The sequence below is a fragment of the Phyllopteryx taeniolatus genome, chromosome 16 (assembly GCF_024500385.1).
Source record: "Phyllopteryx taeniolatus isolate TA_2022b chromosome 16, UOR_Ptae_1.2, whole genome shotgun sequence".
Lineage (NCBI taxonomy): Eukaryota > Metazoa > Chordata > Actinopteri > Syngnathiformes > Syngnathidae > Phyllopteryx > Phyllopteryx taeniolatus.
Window position 1 is genome coordinate 18,192,768 of NC_084517.1, and position 23,658 is coordinate 18,216,425.

The 23,658-nt window shown below is 42.9% G+C and overlaps 2 protein-coding genes across 2 annotated transcripts in view; one reads left to right on the forward strand and one right to left on the reverse strand.

The window, feature by feature from the left end:
• The first annotated feature begins 1,574 nt into the window (after positions 1-1,574).
• mafk (v-maf avian musculoaponeurotic fibrosarcoma oncogene homolog K) lies at positions 1,575-13,135 on the forward strand. The gene is made up of 3 exons (XM_061748741.1): positions 1,575-1,818; positions 10,424-10,502; positions 10,580-13,135. Exons 2-3 carry the CDS (start codon positions 10,458-10,460, stop codon positions 10,997-10,999), a joined length of 465 nt encoding a protein of 154 aa, XP_061604725.1. The 5' UTR covers positions 1,575-1,818; positions 10,424-10,457; the 3' UTR covers positions 11,000-13,135.
• Positions 13,136-16,560: 3,425 nt separating this feature from the next.
• The window catches only part of tmem184a (transmembrane protein 184a), a 10,810-nt gene continuing 3,712 nt past the window's right edge, over positions 16,561-23,658 (reverse strand). Inside the window, exons 3-9 of the mRNA XM_061748740.1 lie at positions 22,293-22,458; positions 21,268-21,358; positions 20,916-20,991; positions 18,805-18,896; positions 17,736-17,905; positions 17,465-17,662; positions 16,561-16,999 (exon numbers count right to left, since the gene is read on the reverse strand). Coding sequence (XP_061604724.1) covers positions 16,767-16,999; positions 17,465-17,662; positions 17,736-17,905; positions 18,805-18,896; positions 20,916-20,991; positions 21,268-21,358; positions 22,293-22,458 — 1,026 coding nt within the window. The 3' untranslated portion in view covers positions 16,561-16,766. The remainder of the gene's footprint in view (positions 17,000-17,464; positions 17,663-17,735; positions 17,906-18,804; positions 18,897-20,915; positions 20,992-21,267; positions 21,359-22,292; positions 22,459-23,658) is intronic.

The window sequence follows — 23,658 nt, forward strand, 5'->3', positions numbered from 1 at the left end:
GGTCCATTGATATTTACATCACATGACTATCGCTGCATTGCTGTTACATGCCAAAAAGTTAATTCATTCATTCATTCCGGCCAGGGTGTACCACACGCCTCTCACCCCAAAAGTCAGCTGGGACTCCAGAATCAAGCGTTTAAGAAAATGAATGACTGGATGTTCTCTCTTGCCATCTAAAATCAAAGCATGAACAAAACAGTTATTTTTACAATTGGTCACGGCAGTGAGAGAGACAAATGAAGCTGAAAGTCATCATAAAACATGCCCGGGTCATCCACATGTGATGTCCAAATGTTAGCTGATAGCTCCCAGATTGAACAATGAAAGCACATTTACTCATCTGATGATGTTCACAGGAGAAATGTGGTCTGGCGTCAACAAGCATCTCCACCGCCACGTGCTACGCAGAGCAACAAGCTTCGCTAGTGACTCACAGGCTGTAAAACATGACAACACTTTAAATCACAAGTTAAGTGGCAGAAGGTGAAAGAGCTGCAAGAGTGTGTGCATCTGAGGATTCATGGAGGGAGTGTCTGACCATGTTTACTCACATATAAAGACCCTGTAAAGTGAGATTTATTTTCTAAATATATTATACATGTTTGAAGATAATCGCTGTAAATATGTAAAGACTGAGAACTATGTAGAACTGAACTAGGTACAGTAGCACTCCATTGAGTTTTCCCAATCTTTTGGGTGTGGCTAGAATGGACAAGTAAAAAGTGACACACTTGGGTCGCCTCTCCCTCACCACGTACGAACTGGAGCGTCTTTGTTTGCATCAGCGGTTTTCCAGCGCAATTGCGATGTGCCGTAAGCTGGAGTGCCCACTTTAGAGCGCCTCGTTGTTGTTTGCGAGTGTGCGCACGTCATGCAGAGAAAGGCGGAAGAGCGAGAAAGGGGAAAAAAAAATTTTTACGAAATAAAGTCAGACTTGACAGCCAGCATGTGGAACGGGGATGGCGTGGCCGCTTTAGAGCGCCTCGTTGTCGGCCGTGAGTGTGCGCACGTCACAGAGAGAAGGCAGAAGAGCAAGGTAAAACAATGTTTTAAAAGTCTGACGTTTGTTTTCAAAGTTTTTCAGGTCGTTGTGGTGGAATTAAATGGCAGTTGACAGTTAAGCGGGGTTTCAACGCATTCCGTGGACTTGTGCGTGTTGTTGGGGGGGGAGTGCTTAAAGTTAAACATGCTCATTTTTCATTTTAAGCACATTCAGCGTTTAATGGGAGTGCAAAAATAACCTGTGACTCCAGCAGCCCCAATAAGAACAATCCTGTGACTGCTGCTGGCCTGCATACTTTCCTCAGGAATGGAATGCTGATGCTGCGAGCAAGCTGCACTTTCCCCCCCACTTGTTGGTGTTCAAGATCACTTTTTAAGATCTTATTCAACTTCGAAACTGGACGCTTTCTTCGACCAGATTAGGCTTCCCCCCCCCCCCCCCCCCCCCCCCAAGAAAAACAAACTCTTCTATTTCTGGCTTCCCCCTCCCGGCGCTGACGTCAGCACTCAGTTATTTTCATGAATGGAGGGGGCGGTCATGAGGACGCGGTGACGTCAGTGCTTGCGGAAGCGCGAGCGTGGAATGTTAGTAACATTGTTGTTGTTTTGGAGTGAATTGAGTTAGCAGGACTCTCCGCTCGCAGGCTGGCTGGCTCGCCGTCTGCCGGACTCAGCAAAGCGGCTTCGACGGCCTCGTTTCCCCGGGGGGTTAGGTTCCCACCTAACCGGACATTATTTCCTTTTTTTTTTTTTTGTATATTTTTTATTTTTCCACGCATTCCGGTCCACGGGGATCTACGCGCGCCCACAGAGGTGAGGCTGTTTATTTATCTAGTTAGAAATAAGAAATAAGTTGCGAAAATGAGGCATTTAAAAAACAAACAGATTAAGTCGACACGTGTAAAACCAACAAGTTGGCCCTAAAAAAAAAAAAAAAGGCTTACTCGGGAATTTTTGGTTACGTAGAAATAACCGCCTCAGTGAAACGCATTTAAGTGTTTGACGTGTGTTTACTATGCTTATGAGCAGTGAAAACAGGAAAAGTTGTGCACTTTAGTCAAATAAGTGCACCACTAATAATTTAACTAATGATACACGAATGTCGTCTAGTTTTGTTACTCAATGAAGTTTAAGTTGGAGTCTATCAAATATTGTCTCCTACTAGCCGTTATCATTCCTGTCTGAGTGTAGGGTTAAAAAAAAAAAAAACAATATTTAAAAAAAAAAAGAAAAAAAAAAAAAAAGAGGGTATCCCAGAGCAAAAATCTCAGGCTGCCTTGGACATTGGAATAGAACACGTGGTGTGCATTTTCAACATGTAGGACAAAGGGCACCATAAGAAGTCAGACCACCGGGGCAGGCGGTGCTGGTAGGGGGGGGGCACATATCTCCATAATCCATATATCACTCAACAGCAGGGGAAAAAAAAAAAAACGTCTTATCATATCTCATTTTATAGACTACGTGGATGATCACGTTGAGCTGCAAAAGCATATACTCGTAAATCAATTTCATAAGAATTTTAATTTGTGCACTCACCCCCCCCCCCCCCCCCTTTCGCTGCTTGAATGTGCGAGAGCTCTGTTGAACTTCTGACGCAACTCCGCTTATGTGTATGGCAACTGTTTGAGTCACTTCTTTCTTGCACTTTAAATGTCACCAACTTGCACTTTCGATCCGGTTCCGGGTGGGTGCACAGAATGCGGGAGTGGGGCGCTCTCTCGCCTGTCATGAGGTGAACATGTGGCTCCATTCGACCCACCCCATCACACTCAACAATTTATTTATTGTATTTTTTTCCAATCAGATCCCAGGCTGAGTCACTTCTTTTTTTTTTTTTTTCCACTGGCGCGCTTGTGGCGTGAGCGTGATGGAGCGCACGAGGGTTCGGAGCTCCAGACAACTTACTACTTTGCCGGGATGAAACGCGGCAGCTGAACGCAAGCGCGCTCATGTGGTGGAGTGTTGTGAAAGTGACATAGCTGCGGTGAGCAATGTGATGACTCACGGGGGGGGGGGGGGGATGTTTGCTCTGATGTGTTTTTTTGGGCCTCGCTCGCCCTGAGGGAGGGAGGCAGATGGTTGGCTATGCAGGCCTGCGATTTTACTCCGCGAGTAAACATCATGTACGCAGCTAATAGTACATTGGGTGACACCTGCACAATCTAATGAGCTCCAAATCTTTCCTCATTCAAATGAATGGCAGTGCCGTTCCCGCCGCCCCCAAACAAACCTTTTTATGTTTGCGTGTTTTGTTTTGTTTTTAAATAGGAAAAATAGCACATAGTATCATAGTCTTGCAGACACAAAGAAAGAATAGTACTACTTCTACGACCACTTACTGTGAGTGACTCAGTAAGATGTTGTAATAGTAGGCATTTGCCGTAGAAGATGGAATCTATGCCTCTTAGTATTGCTATATGATAGCACGCCAATGTCGTTTTGCATCGATGGTCATCATTAAGCCAAGCAAACTTTCCTATGTGGTTTGTTTTGAATACACAAAGTGTAGTTCTCCTTGTTTGATGTTTACTTTGACAGTAAACTAACGGGGATTGGCGTTAAACAGCTCGAACGCTTTATTTAATTTTTTTTTAAATGTATGTTTCACTATTCTTCAAAGTGCTGCTTACTGTGAAGTGAGTTCAAATGACTTCACTGCCACCATACACGCGCTTGTATCAAGTTTGTACATATGCTGTAGACAACCATTCCCACCTATGGACAATATAGTCTTTAAAAAAATAATAATACTAAAAAAAAAGAAAAACAACTAGTCTACATGTTTTGGGAATGAGGGAAGAAGTTGGAGAAACCCCACAAAAGCCAGAAACTCCTCAGAGAAAGAGCAGAGTCACGATTTGAACCCAAATCTCCGAGCTGCGAGACACAGGTGCCAACCGCGACGACACTGCGCTCGCTTGCCTCTCTCAGCATTGGTATGCTATTTGTAAAGGAATTGTTGACCTTGTTTTGAGCAACATGAGGCAGGCAAAAGACAGAAATAGAAACGCCTGTCACTATGATGCAGTGCAGCACGACACCGAATTGGCGTCAGTCAAAAAAAAAACAACTGAGCATGATGATTTTTGTACAGGCAGACATTTTGGACAAGTAAGTGTGCAGGTGTGCCTATGGAAACGACCTCACGTTAACTTTGCATCCTGTCTTCACGCCCCATTGTGCTCATAGGCGCGGCTCGGGCCGAGTTTCTTTTCTTTATTTTGTGGGATGTTATTGGGAATTCCTCGCCGGATCGGACGCGTCTGGCTCGCTGATGCAAACTTCGCAACTTCCCGATTCCACACTGAATGAGAATGCGAGTTGTCAGCATATCGTACATCCAGAACGCCTCTGCTTGTTTTTGCGCTCGTGGTAACTGCAGCGCGTAACCAATGAGTGATATGAGCTAATGTGCGCTCCCCCACCCCCCCTGTTATTCACACACGGTTTTCCATGTAGGCTCTTTTTCCCAGCCCTTGTTCTGCATTCTTGAAATTGTCTTTGGAATACAGCGAGTTCTCCTCCCTTTCCGCACCAAAGCTCTCTCGGTGGTCATGCCAACCGTTGCTCGGGCTACTTTCCCTTCCTTTCTCGTGAAACAACGGGATTTTCCAGGAAACGTCAGATCGGGAGGGTGCGATTCCCTGCCTGCCGCTTGTGGCTTTTACCAGTAAACAGCGTGATTCACAGCTCCGCTATGCGCTGCGTTTCCTTCACATCGGATCCCGGCGAATGTGCTGCGCTGGGGGCAAGAGCGGATTCTGCACATGTGGTCTGTTGGATGTATTTCAACAGCCGCCTGGGGAGAAGAAGAAGAAGAAGAAGAAGAAGAAGGGAGGGAAAAAAAAAAAGTGGCAAAAGTTTATCTGCCAGAGGGCGGCTGCAAGTCACAAAGAAGGACAACAAGGCGTCCAAACGCGACCAGTGATGTTTATTTTTGGAGCTGGCCGGGTCCTGCAGTGACCTTGAACTTGACCAGATGTCTGCAAAAAATAAAAATAAAAATAATAATAATAATTTAAAAAGAACAACTAGTCATCAATGACCCCAAGTGTTTTTCAAACAGGCTCATCAGATAAGAGTGCGCGTGCCATTGAGAATAATGAAAACATGCAAAATGAAGAGCGGCAAGAATAAGCCCATAATAAGCCTTAATATTCATATTTCTGTTTACTTGTGATTCGACACTGCTTGATGTTGATGCTTGTGGAGTTATCTACGTGCATTTTGGGCTTCTGTCCATGTGAGTTGTTTACTTGGATTATGAACATAAATGGCGCCGTGGCAGACGTGTGTCACTTGAAATGTACATGGAAATAGACAGACAATGGAAAAAAACCAAATGGATAAAGTCATGAAAAATTGGAATTGGACGCCTTGACCTAAGCATCAAGGCTAAGTGCCCTTATGTCATCCATTTTCACTTGTACTCAAACCTTTTATTGAGGGCCGAGACGATTTATCGAATAACTTGGAAAAAAAATGAATAAATTCAAAACAAAATCTCTGACTTGAAGCTTTGCAGTGATCATTTTCCACACGGACTACTGTTACCGCAGACTCACGTACCACCCCATGTAGAAATAAGTTAAAGCGTCCGTTAAAGACAGAATGGCCGAAGTTGGGGATCATTTTATACTTAAGATAAAAATGCAATGTGTCTATTGCAAAGCAGAACCAACTAACGTAGCACGTCTACGATCACCAACACGATCGACATTATGTCATTTAATATAGCCGACCGCCGCAAGTGAGATTCTCATACGCAAGTGGTCAATGGTAGACACAGCTGTCGGTGCGTTTTCAATTGCTTTATCGAACAAATGGTAACAAAATAAACACGTAATAAGCACAAATATTGCACGAGCTGCACACAGCCACAACTGGCACGCAGACTTGCTAACGGTGAGCCAATTAATAGCCACCCCGCTAACCCGGTCTCACAACAGCCAACTCTACACTCTCATTCGCCGACTCCGTCACTCACCAGGGTAGGCCCCGCCTTTTAAAGCCACACACACTCAAAGTCGCAGCTATCAAAGCTTGGAACGTGGGGTTGGCGACCCCAAGTGGACAACAATAATACCTGCAACTCACATGCACATTTTGTTGTAGAGTGCAAATACATTTAAAAAAAAAAAATCCGATTAATGGGATGATTAATAGAATAATAGATTGTAAAAATCTTTGCTCGCTTCAGGTTACTTTAATTCTCAATCTTCACACTCCGATTCCTCCATGTTAAGACAGCGATTTGATTTTGAATACATTTTTCTCCTTTATCAGCAAGAAGGTTCAATTAATGTTCTCCAATTATTCCCTTATTCCTGTTTCATGTCAGGACAAGAAGCTACTTGATTTCGGATAATATTAGAAACAAGGGGCATTCATATCAATTACAAATGACGCAGCGATAGTTTTTGTGGGGGTTTCAGAACCATTAGGTCCTTCCCTCTAGAATCCTTATCACCAATCAACCAGTTGCTCAATCACTCCAATGGTCTTTTGTCGTTGTTCTTGTTTGTTTGTGGAAGTGTGGCATTTAGTGTCCTGTCAGGACCGTTTCTGAAAAACAAGAGCAAAAATAATCTTGAGGTGGCCAAAAATACTCTTGTAAGAGTTCATTTCCAAAGTGACGCGTCCACCCAAAACAACGCTTTGCTCTCCACATCAGTCGGGGCCCGCGTGTTTATTTCACGTAGTGACTTGCCTCGCCGCCTTTTGATCAAGCAGCGCTTTGTCGTGGACGCGCCTTTGCGTCATTGTGATGGTATTATTGCCGGCTTGCGAAAAGGGGATTTCTGAGGTATCGCAGTTAAATGAGGTTTAAAAAGGAAAAACAAAATTCCAGAGGCGGGAATGCAACACAACAATAGGCTCACCAAGCATAGATTACATAGAAAACCGCAACAAGTGGAGTTCTTGTCGGATAAAAGGTGGACATTTTTAGGCAGACACAGATGTCAGCACATGGCACAGGTGTTCTTTTTCCACTTATCCTCACTTGAGGTGCGGGTGAGCCGGAGCCTATCTTTAAGGTCAATAAGCCCCCCCCCCCCCCCCGACCCCCCCCCCAAAAATACATTTTTGTAACGCGTATTTTAAGGCGATACAACAGCACTCCATAATAGTGTACTTTACAAAAATTCAAAATTTTTTGCCCCACTGCATCAATTGAATGGCCATTGTGCTGCTCTTTCTGGTCTGCCTGTCTTGGCCACCTGGGGGGCAGTATAAGACAGACAGATGTACTGTTTATTGAGACGTCTGAACTCATCAGTACGGCACTAATTTAGTCTTTCTTCACAGAGGATAATGAATATATGACTGAGCCGTGTTCTATTGTCTGTCTAAGTCTCGCTGCACCATTTGTGTCCAGTCCCTTGCTTAAAGGGTAATAGCAATGCAACATAGATGCTATTTAGTATTAGCATTAAACTAGCAGACTGGAAGGCTAAACTATGCGTTTGTTTTAAATAAACAATGTGCATTTCTCCTAGTTTTACGTAGAGTTTGAAAGTAAACTTCAAGCGGGAGCTTGAAAGCCTCTTTTCTGGAATAATTGTTCACTATTTGTCAAAGTGCTGCTATCGTGAAGTAAGTCGAGTTCACTGCCACCATACAGCGCTCGTATCTCAAGCGTGAGCTCTCAAGTCAAAGCGAACCATCGGCCCATTGACGGCTCGTATCTGGAATAACTGAGCCGTAAGTTGGGTCACTAGTATCTCAAGGCACCACCGTACATTGAAATGTGTCGGTAGCAGAACTCCCGGCATGTGCACACAGGCTACGCTTGATTTGTTTGGACACGTGAATTACACGAGACGCATCGGAATTCCAGACATTTTGTACACTTTGCAACTGTTGCTTTACAAGTGGGGAAGAGTCTCAGCTCCGCCTGCCTCAACCTTGTTCCCTTGTAGTGGAGTGCATGGCGGGACATATCGGGCCTGCTCCGGTGAACATTTGCATGAGAGGCTCCAGCACATGTGTGTTTACTCAGGAATGTGGTTTTTGTTCTCGAAGCGAGCCATCTGTGGCTCTTTTTCCTTTTTTTCCCCCTTTGAGGTATTTTCCCAGACTGCCTTTTCAGAATGGCCTCGCACGAGTTGTTTTCTTGTTTGCGTCTGTTGAAGGGAGAGAGAGAGAGAAAAAAAACATCTGTCGCGTTTGTACACGAGCGCCTGGGTTCTATCATGCCAGCTCTCGCGGAGCAAACGTTGGCATCTTGATGAGGAGAACCTTAGAAAAACACAAGCACATGCCTGAAGAATTTCAAGGAAACAAGCCGGCCTCCTGGTTGATGCCAGAGGCCCCCTTGTATGAAGTAAAGGGGGCCACCCCTACTGCCATCATGCACCACTTTTCCATAATCTGTGCAAGGAACATACCCAGGGACCTCGCACTGACGCAACCTCTTAAACGAGACATTTTCGACCTACTTGCACATGAGGAATTCCACATATTAATACATTCGCTTTGGTGATGCAGCTGTGGGAGGGGAAAGCAGATGTTGCTTAAATCTCGAAACAGGACTTAGTGGTTCGCTTTAATCATGTGTTTCTGCAGGCTGGGACACTTTGATATTCATCTACTTCCTGTCAACTGGGCTGTCATGATTCAGCTTTGGACAGCATCTTCAAAATAGCTTAAAAAAAAAAAAAAAAAAACATTCCCCCTAAATTCTACACGAGTAGTACGTGAAAGAATTACCAAATTACACGCTCAAACTCTATAAAATGTTAGGGTGGGTAAAACATTATTATTATTTTTTAATTCATTACATCCCCTTTATGAAAGACCCACTAAAGTTAATTCAGAGATTTGTTTTCTCAATACATTATACATGATTGAAGACAATTGCTGAAAACGTGCACATAACCGAGAACCGTGTACTACTCAATTGTGGCAATATAGCGTCAAACTGTTTTTCACTGTTTCAGTTTTCCAGATTTTTGGGGCGTGGATAAAAAGCAGCCCCGATACGCACTTTGGCGTCCGGCATGAGTCGCCCCTCCCGCACTATATAAAATCTTGAGCGCATTTCGTTAACATCAACGGTTAACCGGCGCAAATGCTATGTGCAGTTAGCTCGCTAGCTGACGCCTACGCCCGAAAAATGCATCTTCCCTTCGGATGGTCTGCTGGCGTGGCCGCTTTAGAGCGCCTCGTTGTTGTCTGTGAGTGCACACACGACGTGGAGACCGTTTAACCTCACTAGGGTTGCTGGTTTGCCCTGCAATAATCTAAAATGTGTTTTTAGGAATAGAGCCTCCCCCTTGGCTGTATTCACACTTCGCCCTACTACGCTACTGTGTTTAAATGTTGGTCATGATGGCGGTAATTAGAGAGTTAAGTATTTTTTGAGGATGTTCTTAGTGTAAAAGGCTTGATAATCACTGTCCTAAAGATTTAGCCCCAACCAAGTGAATGTTCAACCTCTTGCCGAGATATCACTTATCGCTTACTTAAACGGTTGACTTGGCACAAATCAGTCTGAGCGCGGCGGGCTAAATTTACCCTGCAGAGATAAATAAGGGCATGCAGCGGCTCAGGAAAACCCGACGTAAGAGGATCCGAGCAGCGGCACGCTGATAAACGACATTGTCTGCTGGTGAAAATACAGCCGTGACTACGAGGGAAACTATTCCGTCGTGACACGGGGAATTTTCCACACGCCGCCCCGGTAAAGGTCAGCATGACTGTAAATGTTATGCTGACGTGACAGTAATTTACTACCAGTCACTTGGTAGTGGCTGCTACAGAGGGACCCCCGGTCCTCACCCACTTGTTTGTTTGTACGCAACGTGAGCTCTGCTGCTGCGGTTATGAATGAGTCTTGTTTACCCATCTCGCTGACCATGTGACTCACACTCCCACGCCCATGCCCGGGGGCGTTGCCATGGCAGCCACTAAGCATGCCACGCAAGTCCTGAAATGGAGCCTGCGACGAGACGGGCTTTTCCTAAAAAGAGAGGAGCTTCCATGAAGGGATGCTGCCTTGTTCTCGTGAACTACATCACGATGGAGACAAACTGCTCGAACGAGGTCCTGCTGTCCTCTGCTGGTGTACACGGCAAATGAGAAGATGCTTTCAATGAGCGTCACTCATGCTCTCAAGACTGCACTTTCACGAGGGAGCTTGGGCTCTTTAGATGCAATTTCAGTGTGCTGTGAATTTTGCCTTTCAGCTGTTCGAAAAAGTGGTGAAACGTGCATTCAAAAGACGGCAGCGCATAGAGGCTTAAGCGTCGTAAGAAATGCAACGATATATTGCGGATAACTGAATACAATTTCGTGGAACACATTAGAATTTAGGTTGTAAATTCTTTAGGCCAGTAGAGACTGCATAAATGTGTCATAAGAAGACGTTAAAAGTATCCCGTGTGGCTAATGTTCATTTCTACTGCCTCAGAGCATCTCCTGTGCGAGTGTGGCCAGTCGTCTGCATGCAGGGAATGACGACTGCTTTCAAGACGAGCAAAGCTTTAAAGGTAAGTCCCGGGATGAGACGTCATCTCGGACTGGATGTTCCGCGACGGGTCCTCACGCTGCATTTTCTCGGCCACAGGTCAAGAAGGAAGCGGGCGAGAATGCCCCGGCCCTCAGCGACGACGAGCTGGTGGCCATGTCCGTGCGGGAGCTCAACCAGCACCTGCGCGGGCTGACCAAGGAGGACGTGGTGCGACTGAAGCAGCGGCGGCGCACGCTCAAGAACCGAGGCTACGCCGCCAGCTGCCGCATCAAACGCGTCACCCAGAAGGAGGAGCTGGAGCGCCAGAAGACAGAGCTGCAGCACGAGGTGGACAAGCTGGCCCGCGAGAACGCCAGCATGCGGCTGGAGCTGGAGGCCCTGCGCGCCAAGTACGAGGCGCTGCAGTGCTTCGCCAGGACTGTGACCCGCGGTGGGCCCCTGTCGCCGGGCAAAGTGGCCACCACCAGCGTCATTACCATCGTCAAGTCCGCCAAGACCTTCTCGGCAGCGTCCTAGTGTCCGCTGGACTGGGCTCTCCTCATCCTGTACCGAGAGGAAGCTCAGTAGTAAGACTGAAGGATGATGGACGGGATGACAAGCTCCACGATATCTTATGCTGCGTGCACGACTCTCCCTTTCTTCTGTCCTTTATCTTCACACCCTCAATGCGTCCACAGACCTGAATTCTGCGTCGGCTTTGGGGCCTTTTCCCAATCCTTTCGGTTTACACTTTGGCACAACATTCCCAACCTTTTTTGAGGGGTTTTAAATTCTACAGGGTTTCCCAAAAGGCCCCAAAATACAGTACACTTCCTTTTTTTCCTGTTTCGTTTCTGGTATCATTCGCCTTTGCCAATTGGCATTGGATCAGTGTCTCCAACTGTAGTTCAGCGTCAGTTCAAACTGATCCAAAGCGAAGTACAATTTACGCAATCCATGGCAAGTTTCTCGAAGCAAGATCTGTTTTTGACAAATAACGCAGCGGAAGGAATGCTACTACCATCACTGATGGAAACATCAAACTGCTAGAGCAGGCGTTCACGCAAAACCAGAAGTCTATACGGATGACTGCAATGGAACTCAACAAAAAGTCGATTCAGCGGATGCGTCTGAGTCGTAAAGCTCTCTCTATACTAATTTTATCAAAGACTGCAGAGCCGAAGCTGTCAAATCCTGATGGCCTCAATTCTGTCTGAATGACACCTGAAACCAAAAAGCAAGTGTATCGTGACTTTTGGGACACCCCGTATTTGCACTGTGTAAACCAGCCGCCCCTTCCCCCTGACACCGTCCCAACAGCACCGGCGAGGTAAAAGGTCCTCTTCTTGAACGACGACAGACATTTAGAAAAGAAAGAAACCGCGTCCGACAAGCCTTCAGGAAGCAGCACCAGTCCATATTCTTGTTTTGAACATATGTAAAACCACACCAAATCATTTCCAAGCACACAAAGTGTTGCCGAAACGAATGGCTGAGAGCTCACTTTCAATGAACTACCAGATATTTGCGTGACTAGCAGTCCACTCTGTTAGTGGAGTCAGGGGATTAAGTTTTACTTGCAGTCGAGCAAACTACGTAGATTGCATTTTGACTCGTGGAGTTATTTGTCTTTTTGACAATTTCACACCACCCACCATCTTCCCCATTCAGGACTTATGAGGTTTTTTTTAGTTTTTTTTTTTAGCTGTAAGTACAGAAGGACTACACGAATCAAACAGTCAGGAAACTAACGGATTGTCACGAAAAATGTGCTGCCAAAACTTTGCTGCAAGAGGCTGATACAAGCTAGCAGCTATATTCTATACAACAGCACTTATTGTGTGAATGCTCAGAGACAAGCACAAAAAAAATATTACTTTTGCTCTCGTTACAACGTCATCAAATTGCGACATTTCTTTTATTCAAACTTTATTTTGTACAATTCCAACAGTTTTTTTTTTTAAATTAGGACTTAGGTCTTTCATAACTGACTATTTTCCAAAAATGGTACCCTTTTCACATAAAGTTGCGACCTGATTGTAATATTGTTTTCCGTCAAATTACTTAAGTCTCTTAACATTTGGTTGTAATATCCCCCCCAAAAGCATTACAACTTATTCTGTTAACATTATTCCTTGAATTCTTTATTTCGAATGTGTGAAAAAGTAAGAGAAAACCACAAAACAAACAAGATTTCAACAAAAAAATAAATTTAAATTATAAATATTCAAAAAGGAGTTGGAACAAGTGAAAGATATTTACTCCTACCCCTATCTGTACTCACCTTTTGTTTTTGTAAAGTACATTTTTTCCCCTCATAAGATGGGTAATTTTTCCATAAACGTACAACTTTATTCTTTGTCTTAATATCCCGACTTTTTCCATTAATTACACGTTTCTTGTAAACCTGTGAATAAGGTTTTTGGGGGTAAAATTAGGTATTTTCTTATTACAAATGTTTGGGATTTACACAAAATCGGTTACTATATTACCATAACATTACAACTTTTTTTCATCAAATTCCAATTTGATTGTCTCGTTTGAATTTTGTGAAATTATGATGTTCTCATATTTTGTTTTGGTGGTTGAAAAGTCACCATTGTAAAATGTAGTCCATTTGCTCAGCTTTTTTTTTTTTTGTGTGTGTAAAAATCACATTTTTGGGGGGGGGGGGGGGGGCGGGGGGGGCGGCGGGGGGTTAGGACTTAATTCTCACATTTCAGTTTTTACACAAATGTCCTAGTTTATTTTCCCCGATTGTTCTCGAACAACGTGTGCTTACCATTTATTTGTGTGTCAGTCCTAGCACTTATTGAGATGAAGCTGAATAACAAACTGCCGCACAGAGCAGGAATGATGTCATGGTATCCTCCCAAAGCACTTACGAATCGTCCCAATCTGATTGCACTGACGTCATCCCCAACAGTTTGCTGCCCAAGCCCACGAGTATTTGCATTATAGTATATGGGGATTGGCGAACGATTGTTTATAGCCCTCAATTAGTTTTTTTTTTTTTTAATTGGTATTTGTACTTTGCGACGGGATCTCTCAGCATTCACACACAATTTTGAGTAGACTGCAATTTCTAGTTCGGTTATTTTTGCCTCTTAAGTGCCACTCTCTGGAAAGTAATCCATATTGGATAAAGTTAAAATAACTTAATGACAGGTCTTTACGAGTGAAATACTTCCTGTACATTAAAGCTTTGGACTTCAGGCTCGCTTTCAGTTGTGGTCAATCGACTCCGTCCAGAAAGTAAAAGCGTCATTCCAACAGCAGAGTAAAACCAAGTGCTGCTGCTGCTGGTGACTCAGAGACTTTTTTTTTTTTTTTTGCATTGCTTTTAGACACTTTTTAAAAAAACAAAAAAACATTTTTTATTATAGAACTCCTGATGCTCGCCTAGTAAGCAGGTAGACAATAAAGGAACCATTTGTTGGCATGGCACCCAAATGCAGTAAACACCCACACTCTTAAGGCCTCCTCAAGCGAGGACTCAATGTTTAAAAACAAAACAAAAAAACGTTTTCTCATGTCAAGATCTCTTGGCCAAGAGAACATGACTGTTGCCCTCCCCCCCAAAAGAAAGTAGAGAGGCGGGGGGCTTTGCTGCTGTACAACCTGCTGTGACCTTACAGCTGTTCTTACTCTCATTTTGTACTTTGGACATCTTATGTCCTCTTCCTGACAACACATAGGTTTTATATGCTTAAGTACATGACATAAATATATATTACATATTTTTCTATATTTATGTTGCTATACTGGGAGTGGTGTGATTTACATAACCGTTCTTTTAAAGTTGACTTTGTATATTGATACTGAAAATGTGTCTGTACAGTACATTTACAATGAGAAAAATACTATTGTCATGACTTTGTAAGTATTTATAGGCCACGGATAGTTGCTCTCAGCACAGCGTTTTTTTATTTTATTTTTATTGTCAACATGACTGAGGTTACACACAAGATGCAGTTTTCGTTTTCCTTCACTTGAATAAATTGACCTTCTGACGGTTCACTTTTACGTAAAAAGTGCAAAATCCAGACGCCCGATGTGGGCTGAAACTTTTGACTCCCATGTGTCATATAAGCATGCATGTACAGCACACCTTGTATGTTATTGTTGACTCTTATTGTTCTGACTTGATGATGGTAATGCTTTTATAACAGCCGATAAACCTTACCTGAAAAGAATTCCCAGAGCTGCTAAATTCTCTCCCTCCACAATAAAGCGTGAGTCACACACACAACAACAAAAGTACTTTTACGCTGACAGTGACCTCATGTGGTAAAACAAGGTATTGTTGAATCTCAGCACTTAATGTTGACAAGTACAGTACAACTAGAGTATACCCTTTTCAACGTGTCAAAATAAAATACAAACCGTTTTTCCAGGTGAATGGAGTACATTGTTGGTTCCCACATTCATGCCACCTGTAGAAAATCAAACAAAATTATTATTATTATAATTATTTTTTTTTTTACACAAAGCAGATAAAAGCAACATGCATGATACAAAGATGAAGACATTACCTTTTTGGCTGTTTTATCAGTCATCTTCTTCCACACGTGACTTCTTTGACTCACGACATAGTCTAGAAGTCTTCATTGAATTATTTAGTCGTTCCAACAAGCTCGACCAGCAAAACAAGCTACACAATGTTCAAAATGTTTATCCCTTCCAAAAATCTTCTATAGAGAATGTGGATGTGGAGGAAATGCACTGCAAATTTGTGTCAATTCTGTGGAGGCCAATTGAGCTGCGAGGCAGCAGCACAGGTGCCATTGCTCTGCTCTTGCATATTTATTTCATTCATCACTTCAATTTTTATTGGTAAGGCGCCTAAATTATTTTTGTCGACTGTCACGTCCTTCCGTGTCCTTCTCCTCCGATGAGCTATTTTAGCGTATAGATCCAACTGTGTTTGTCTCTGCTGCATTTTTTTTTTCAACTATGCTAAATTATTCCATGACAATGTGTCTGCTGTCTTGTTTTTATACTCGCAAATAAAGATTTCTCCTCGTTAAAAAAACTGCTACAAATGAACTCACTTTAATCAGTCATACACAAAGACACACAAAGGTGTTTTTTATTTCGCATTATTTCAAATTCCACTTGCACACACACACAGGTGTTTTTATTTTGCATCATTTCAAATCCCATATCCAAGTTTATTTTGCTCTTGTGTCAAGACAGCAATGATTGGCACAAATGGGTATTCAAATTATGACAAATGTACAAAAGTGGACAATCACATTTTTTTTTTTTCAAATTTGTGTTTTTAAATCAGTCTACTCATAACACAGCGTATCTTAAAGTCAAAATATTTAGAGCTGCATCTCAATAGATTACAACCGCGTCAATTCAAGAAGTGAAACAAATACTGTATATAGATTCATTAAAAAAAGAAATATTCTAAATCATTTTGATTGTATGTAATATGAGAATTTCTCGAGTTTGTGAATTTGGGATTTCCGTTAAATATAAGATATACCCATCAGAATTAGGAGCAATGTAATAAAACTTTACTAGTCTGTGTGTAGTGAATCTTAGTGATTGAGTTTCACTTTTTGAATTCAACTACTGAAATAAATACGTTTTTCCACAATTATTGTGATGCATCTGTATAATAGAATTACAATCAAATCTGTACATATTTTAATAGAGAATCAAATCAATTATAAATAGTGACCCTGACACTGAAAGGCTTTGCCAAATATATTCACAATTGTGCAGATGCTACAAAATCTGCCATCTTGTTTGACTATTTCAAATGAATACAAGTCCCACTTTGTTGGACGCCCACTGTGACATGGAGTCGCAGCCAATACATAAAAAGCACTCTGCAGCAATATATTCTGCAGTTTGAAGTACCTGCTCCAAAACCAGCATGTCTGTCTGGAACTTCCATGTTTCTTGAATCAAAATAATAATAATAATAATAATAAAAAAAATAAAATAAAATAAAAAAGGGGGGGGGGGGGGCGGGGGAGCAGATGCAGTCCTATTGGGTGGCGTTCTCAGCCACTGCCACACTCCTGGAGTGACACTGTTGCTTGTCTGATACCACAAAGGTGATTGATTTCTTTGTTATAAAGGCCAAGAAGTCAAACTCTCAGGTAGCTGAGCTACGCCAGTAAAAACCGGTTCATCCTTTCAAATGTTCATTAGTACTAAGCAGTCACTGCTCAACACTGCGCTGATGAAAATAAAATACAATCCAGTTGTGCCCTTTGAGATACATCTGTTTTCCCGGGGGAGACAAGTGGCGATGAGGACACACGCACCTGAATCTGGCAGCTTAGAACTCGTCATCAGACATGATCAGCACGACTTTGTCCGACTTGCGGGAGCCCTTGTTGGCAGTGGAGGCGACTTTCCCGTTGGGGCAAGGCGGGACCACCTCCTGCGTGGACTGCTGCGCGTACTGCTGGTAGGCCGGGGAGAAATTGTGGATAGCATCCTGCACCATGTCGCCCGGGTTGATGGTCTCCTTGAGACCACTAGAGATGCTCTGCATAGATGGGAAGATCTCTGCGGGAGACGATCAAATGTCCGTGTTGTAGGATGTTCAAAAGTGACGGGTGTAATGTAATGGTACATGACACTTTTAAGTAAGGAACAGAAAGTGGAACTGCTACACGCTGTAGCTACACGTCTATTTTGTAAAATTACAGCGTACGGACGGAAACGTCCCGCTGCTTCTACCAGGCTCTTTAGATAGCGGCAAAGCAACAATTGTCATTGTTTGTGTTTTTATAGCACAATAATTAAGACTGATTCAACAGCTAAAGTCATTACTCTTTGCATTATTTTCTTCTTTTTATGAAATGAACAAAGAACTTTTAAATATTAAAAAAGTATGTATTTCTAATCTGGGCTTTGTCCAGTTGACAATGATGCTCATGACTAAATGTGTAAATATTTGCCTATTCCAGCTTGTCTAGCTCATCAACCAGGAATGGAATTGGGATTTACTAGGGACGCAATGTCACTCACGTGGCACGTCATTCTTCTTCTCCTGGTAGACCGTGCAGGTGAAGGCGTATCGCAGGGCGATGGCGGCGAAGAACATCTCCATGCAGATGATGAAGTTCTGCCAGCCGGCCGCCACCGTGCCGGCGCCGACCTCTTGTCCGTCGATATAGAGCGCGTTGGGAATGACGCCGCAGCGTTCCAGAATGGCCAGAACCATGCCTTAATTAAAGGCGCACAGCTTCGTTAATTCTCTTCTCTGTGACTGAATGTCAACCTTACATATAGACCTTACCTTGCCAGAAGGACAGGAAGATGACGGACTTGATGGTGAGGAACTTGAGCACCGGCTCGTATGGCCTGAGCAGGTCGCTGGTGGCGAAGAAGAAGAGGAAGAGGGCGTAGAGCGACAGGCTGACGGAGAAGTTGTAGATGATGGTGATGTACAAGTATCCGCCGTTCACGCTGCGCACAAGATGATAGAGAAAACAATGTGATGACTGCTGGCCTCATAATGGATTCGCTTTGGTACAAGGTAGCATTTAAGAACCATTTGGAGCTACAAAAAAAAAAGTGGCACAAATGAGAAATGTCATGTCACGGCATTGTTCATACGGCTGTTGTTGTGCCCATTGTTCTCTCGCTCAAGCTCACCAGATCACCTGTGACGAGCGTTCCAGAGATTGGATGAAACCATTTTTAAGTACGTACGGCTGTTTGAAATTTAAAATTAGACAAATACAGAACAAAAAAAAAGAGCAAACCCTGCAATTCCTTATTTTTATTTCCATTATTTTGTCCTTATTTTGGACAGAGAAGCCAAAAACCTCCACGAATAACTGCACCCATACAACACAAGTGGCATCCTACTTCAAAAAGCAGATAATGGAGTCGTGTTTATACTTTTTACCCCAGCATGCATCTTATCAACACGTTGTTTATTAATTGTCAGCCTGCCTTTACTTATCCTAGAGGACAGAAGAGCCTAATTACTGCGGCGCGGGAAGGAGCGCACAGCGGGCTCAACAACAATCTGTGAATTATCAGATTATTAAAAAGAAAAGTAGTAACATTCCTGATAAACAATGCGGCAAAGTCAGGCACACAGAGAGTAAATGTAAGAGGCTAGTAATACAAAGCTGACACAGCATCTGTTTCAAGTGGTGTTAAGTAGCTTGTTTGAGTGGTTTTAGGAAGAAAAAAGCAGCCAACGTGTCACAATGAGACAGCAAAGTGAGAGCTGAAGATGGGGTATTAAAATAAGAGCTTTTGAGGAGATACTTTGGGGGTGCTAGACAAAGTGTCTCCATCATTCACACATATCCACCGCTACAACAGCACCAAAAATAAGAGGTTCAGCTCACTTAAAATCCCCATCGTGATATTTGCCGTAGGCCTGCAGGATGATGGTGATGGCCGCCATGATGGGTTTGACGATGCAGAACTGAAGTGTTGCCTGGAAAACACAAACAAAATGCACACACCATAGCAACAGGAAGGAGGACGTAGAGGATTTGTTTGTACAATTATTGCACCTCGCTCGACAACGATAAGCCCAGCGTGGACGATTAATTATAGATACACCTGGTACACATCTATTGAGCTTGAATACAAGAGCTGCATCATAAATTCTGCCTTTAAAAAGTTAACAGTGCTCATTTGTTATCATTGAACACGGTTTTATGAAACGGTTTTTTACTGTGGTTACAGTTGTCCACAGTGGTGTAGAACTGCACTGAGCTGTTTCTAATATTCTAGTTACTTTGAAGGGGGGTAAAATATAACTACACAAGCATTTTAGTCCCCCCCTCCCCACATTAGAGAAGTGCCAAGAGAGTGTATACAGTACACACAGAGCAGTTCATATCTTTGACAGCCTCTTTGCTGCATTACGAGCACTCCGTTTGTCAAAATCCAACGCGGATTCGATTAGAAAGAGGAGACCACCTGGTGCTGACGTGTGCCGGGTCAGGTTCACAGAGGCTGTCGACCCTCACGTGTCCCACGAAAAACTCCCACCGCTTCTCTGGCGCTCAAAGGCAACAGTGTGAGGGCGTGGGTCTTGATAAGGAAGGTCGCGGTGGGCTTGACTAAATTGCATGAATAATCATCCCTAAAACAGTCTCGGCTTGTTCTTTCTGCCAGTTCTGGTGCCATTTTGTCTCTCAGCGTGCGCAAAGAAAACAAGCTGGCATGATAGCATCTGACAAGCGTGACACAGCACGTACAAAAGTCAACTGTGTTCCCTGCCTCAAATTAATTGAGGGAGAGAAAGCGCGAGAGACGGCGCCCACGCAGAAAGGCATTATTCAACACCTTTAACATTGAATTATTTGCAATGTGCCCACTTTGTCTGCAGCTTTTATTGCAGGTATAATTTATCAAGAAGAGGACCCAATAGTGCAGCGACCAAAGTGCATTAGAGTCAACATTTTTATTTTCCGAAGTGTGTTGGCAACCTGCTGGCATTTTCCATTAAAAATGACTCAATCAATTTTTAATGATAAATTCCCAGCTGGGAATGACCCGAGGCTTTTTCTTTTCATACAATTTGCACTTGGGATAGTTCACTGATGGCAACTATCGACAGGCCAGATTTGCTGCGTCCTCCTGAGTATTAATTAAAAGTAAAGTGACTCCGCTTTGACTTACAGTAGAAGCGCCCCAAAGCTCAGCTTCTAAAATTGATCCGGTCTGACTTATGTAAGCAGTATAAAAAGCACAGGGCCTCTTTTTTTTTTATATTGAGCTCAATAGTGTTGATGTACATGCTAGTCACAGTACCAATACATGAAATCTTTTACGACTGCTTGCACTTTCTAACTAAGCCGACAAAGTCAGCCGTCTTGTGTTCAGGGGTAATTTTTACGTAACCACAACAAGGATGTGCACTTGCTTATTTCAAAGGTGACATACTAAGGAAAATTGACTTTTTAAAGTCTTCAATAGAAATAGTTGGTTCTCTGGAGTGCTGCCCACGTCAAGTGAAATTAAATGACCAAATACACATTTTGGTATTTGCCAATTTCTGAAAATGTGCCAGTGAGCTATCACTTCTACACGTCCTCCCGACAAGTTCTAGTCGTAAAGCCAGGTTTCCACCCCAGGTCATCATAGGACTGAAGGTTGGACACGCCATCGGCCCGGCAGCAAATTTGGCGGAGTATGCAGTCAGTCACTTGCAAATAGACATTGCCAGCCCCTTAAAACAAGCTAATTTCTGCTAGACAATAGGGTGTGTAAGGTGCCCTATAATTCTCGATTCTTGTGGTATTTTGACAAAGCATGTCACAGAAATGTTTTCAAGACACCTGGGAACTGTTTTAAATTGTGAAACAAAATCCTATGATGTTTACTTTAAAACCGCACCAAGTCCCTCAGGTCGTACAATTCGGATTTCGACCACAGTTTTCTGAAAGAATATTCCTCTGATGAGCAATTTGTCAAGTCAAAGGAGCGGCAGATTGCAGCTTACCTGTTTGCAAAATCTTAAAAATCCGATGGAGTAGCTCATCCCGCCCAGACAGCAGGTGCCATACAGGCAGCTTGACCTGCACAGGAAAGAGGAAATCATTCAGATTCAATGCTGAGGTCCGTGCAATCGCAAAGCCAAAACAAAACCATTGTTATATGCCTACACAGCTCACCAGTTCTAAATAGAAGTGTTAGATGCCTGTCAGTCTGGACAGTGTCAATCAAAACTGAGCATTTATCTTTGAAAAGCCTGCAATGACTGCCGTGTCATTACAATTGCACCAGAGGTACGTGAACATATTCATTCATCTTCCACGTATGGACATCTAGAGATGTATAGGCAGAGAACTTACTGTATAGGCTTCCCTCGAATCTCGGACATGATTGCACTCTCTCCTCCCAGATATTCAAAGGACAGACTCAGGAAATTATAAATGACAAATGCTGTAACAAAACCAAGAGTTACTTTTTACATTGTACAATATAAGCTATTTCAAAAGTGTCCAATTAGTTCCCATCACCTTCAAATGTAACTTCATTTAAAAGAGGCCAAGCCAACTTGGGCGCGATAAAGAATAATTAGTGCTACATTATGGAACAATAAATGTTTCACTTCTTACATTAAAGAGGCTTGCAAGGCTTGTGTGTCTTGGAAATCCCTTCCTAATCCTTTGTTGCTATTTAAAGGAGGGATTAAATGAAGTTAATGCAGATGGTGTCCAGTAAAGAGCAGGGGTGCAGGGGGGATGCTTAATGCATTTTACTCGTGGGCGCTAATGGGATTGGTGTCTTCCTGCCGTCTGACGTGCTGCCGCCATCAATCAGCCACAAAATTGCCCCTCAAACTTGAAACTAATCTGCTCAATAATATTAAGATCCCTTTTATTTGTGCTCATGATTCAGTTTGCATGGAATCCTCTTGGAAATATTTGGCTCTTTACCATCAATGAGTAATTGCATTTACAACTTACAGTGCACTTGTTCAAATCTAATACAAGAGCTGTAAAAAATGTCAGACTTTACAAAGAAAAGGTTGGTCAAACATGGTTTCACCAACCTTGCAATCCTTTGCCAAAAAGCAGACTTTCTTGATAAAGCTCTTATCGTATTGTATCGTACTTACATTGTGCATGTTTTCCTAATAGTCTGGCTGTTGACTATATACAGGTAATTGAATAAGGTGTATTGTTTAAAGTATAAAAAGAACAGCATTACAATAACACCTTGTAGGAGTATCAACTTTCTACTAAACAAGAACCTGGACCGGTATGGGAAAAACTTGTTTGGTCAGTTCTTTGTTTTTCCAGGCAAATGTGGACATGCCAGTAGTGGGATGCTTGGGAGATGCCACAAACACATACAAAGTGCACATACGTACCTTCGTAGCAATCTCGAACCGAGTCAAAGTAGACGTAGTACTGGTTGTTGCTGATGAACAGCAGGCTGAGCCAGGAGTCGAAGGCGTAGATTGGCACGATGAGGAGGATGCGGATGATGTAGCGCTGCTCGTTGGGCACAGTGTAGGAGCGCAGGTGTGTGTAGATCTAAGAGATGACCAAAAAAATAAAAAATAGCACGTGCAAAAACATCAGAAAAGACCAGCGCATGAAAATCTAAACAACATACTTCTGTGATATTCCCTGTTTATACAAAGTATTCTGGGCATCTGCTTGTACATTAATAATGCACTCTGTGTGTCGAGCAGGGATATGATTAATTGCTATATTTCTATTCCTTTTTGCGAGGATATGCCAGAAGAATGCAGCAGAAGAGATTCAAGATGAGAATAAATCATTAATTTTCAGAATGTAACTTGCTGCTATGCACTGATAAGTCGCAAGATTTATTAGAAGTAGAAAAAGGGCTGTTTGTGAAATGATGAAAACATTAACATTATATTCAGGGCCGCAAACTTTATTTTCCAAGCAGGCTGATTCATTGCTTGGCCTGCATGATGTGACATGAACTCCAACTATGTTTTGTCCATAACAACTTTTCTAACATTTGCAAAGGTAACTCTTGTTGCTGTCAATGGACTTTTCATGAAAGGTTTTTCTTCAGTTTGGCCTGCTAAATTAGGCTTGCGAGTCCGATTCCACCTGTTGGTTTAGCACACCGTTGATTGGTGCAGATGGAGACTATTTTTACTCCTGTGATGGGGAATGAATACTTTTCTTTTGAAAACTATTATGTAAATCTGGACATAGCCTTAGCCAAGGCTTGCAATGAGACCATAAAAGGCAACACCTGACAGAACAGTAACCTCTGTTGCATTTACAACTGTGTGAGCAAAGGGCAGTTCCAGTAAAAAGTCCCCTTCTGTAACAGTGCAGCGCAGAGTAGGGATATGCCAAACATCTGTCGCTGCAAAAACCAGTAAATCTAATAGGAAACTACAACCAGGAGCTTGTTTCTCCTATATTACTGCCTATGTGCAGGTGAACGCAGCCCTGCAGAAATATCCCAGTGATGTCTTTTCATTAGTATGTCATGTAGCAACTCATTTTCCCCCTTAAAAAAAATCCAAGCCAGTCACCCGAGATGATGATTATAATAACCCATCAGTGGATTAATTGCGCGTGAGTTCCGCGGGAAATTGTTTCCAGAAGAACACGCACACATAACATTGTGCTCATGTTTGCCAGAAATCGGCAAATAATTGGAATTGATTCATGCAATCCATACACTATTTTATTCGTTGAACTCTGCTTGGTGCACTGCCTTCACATATTTCACTGCTGATG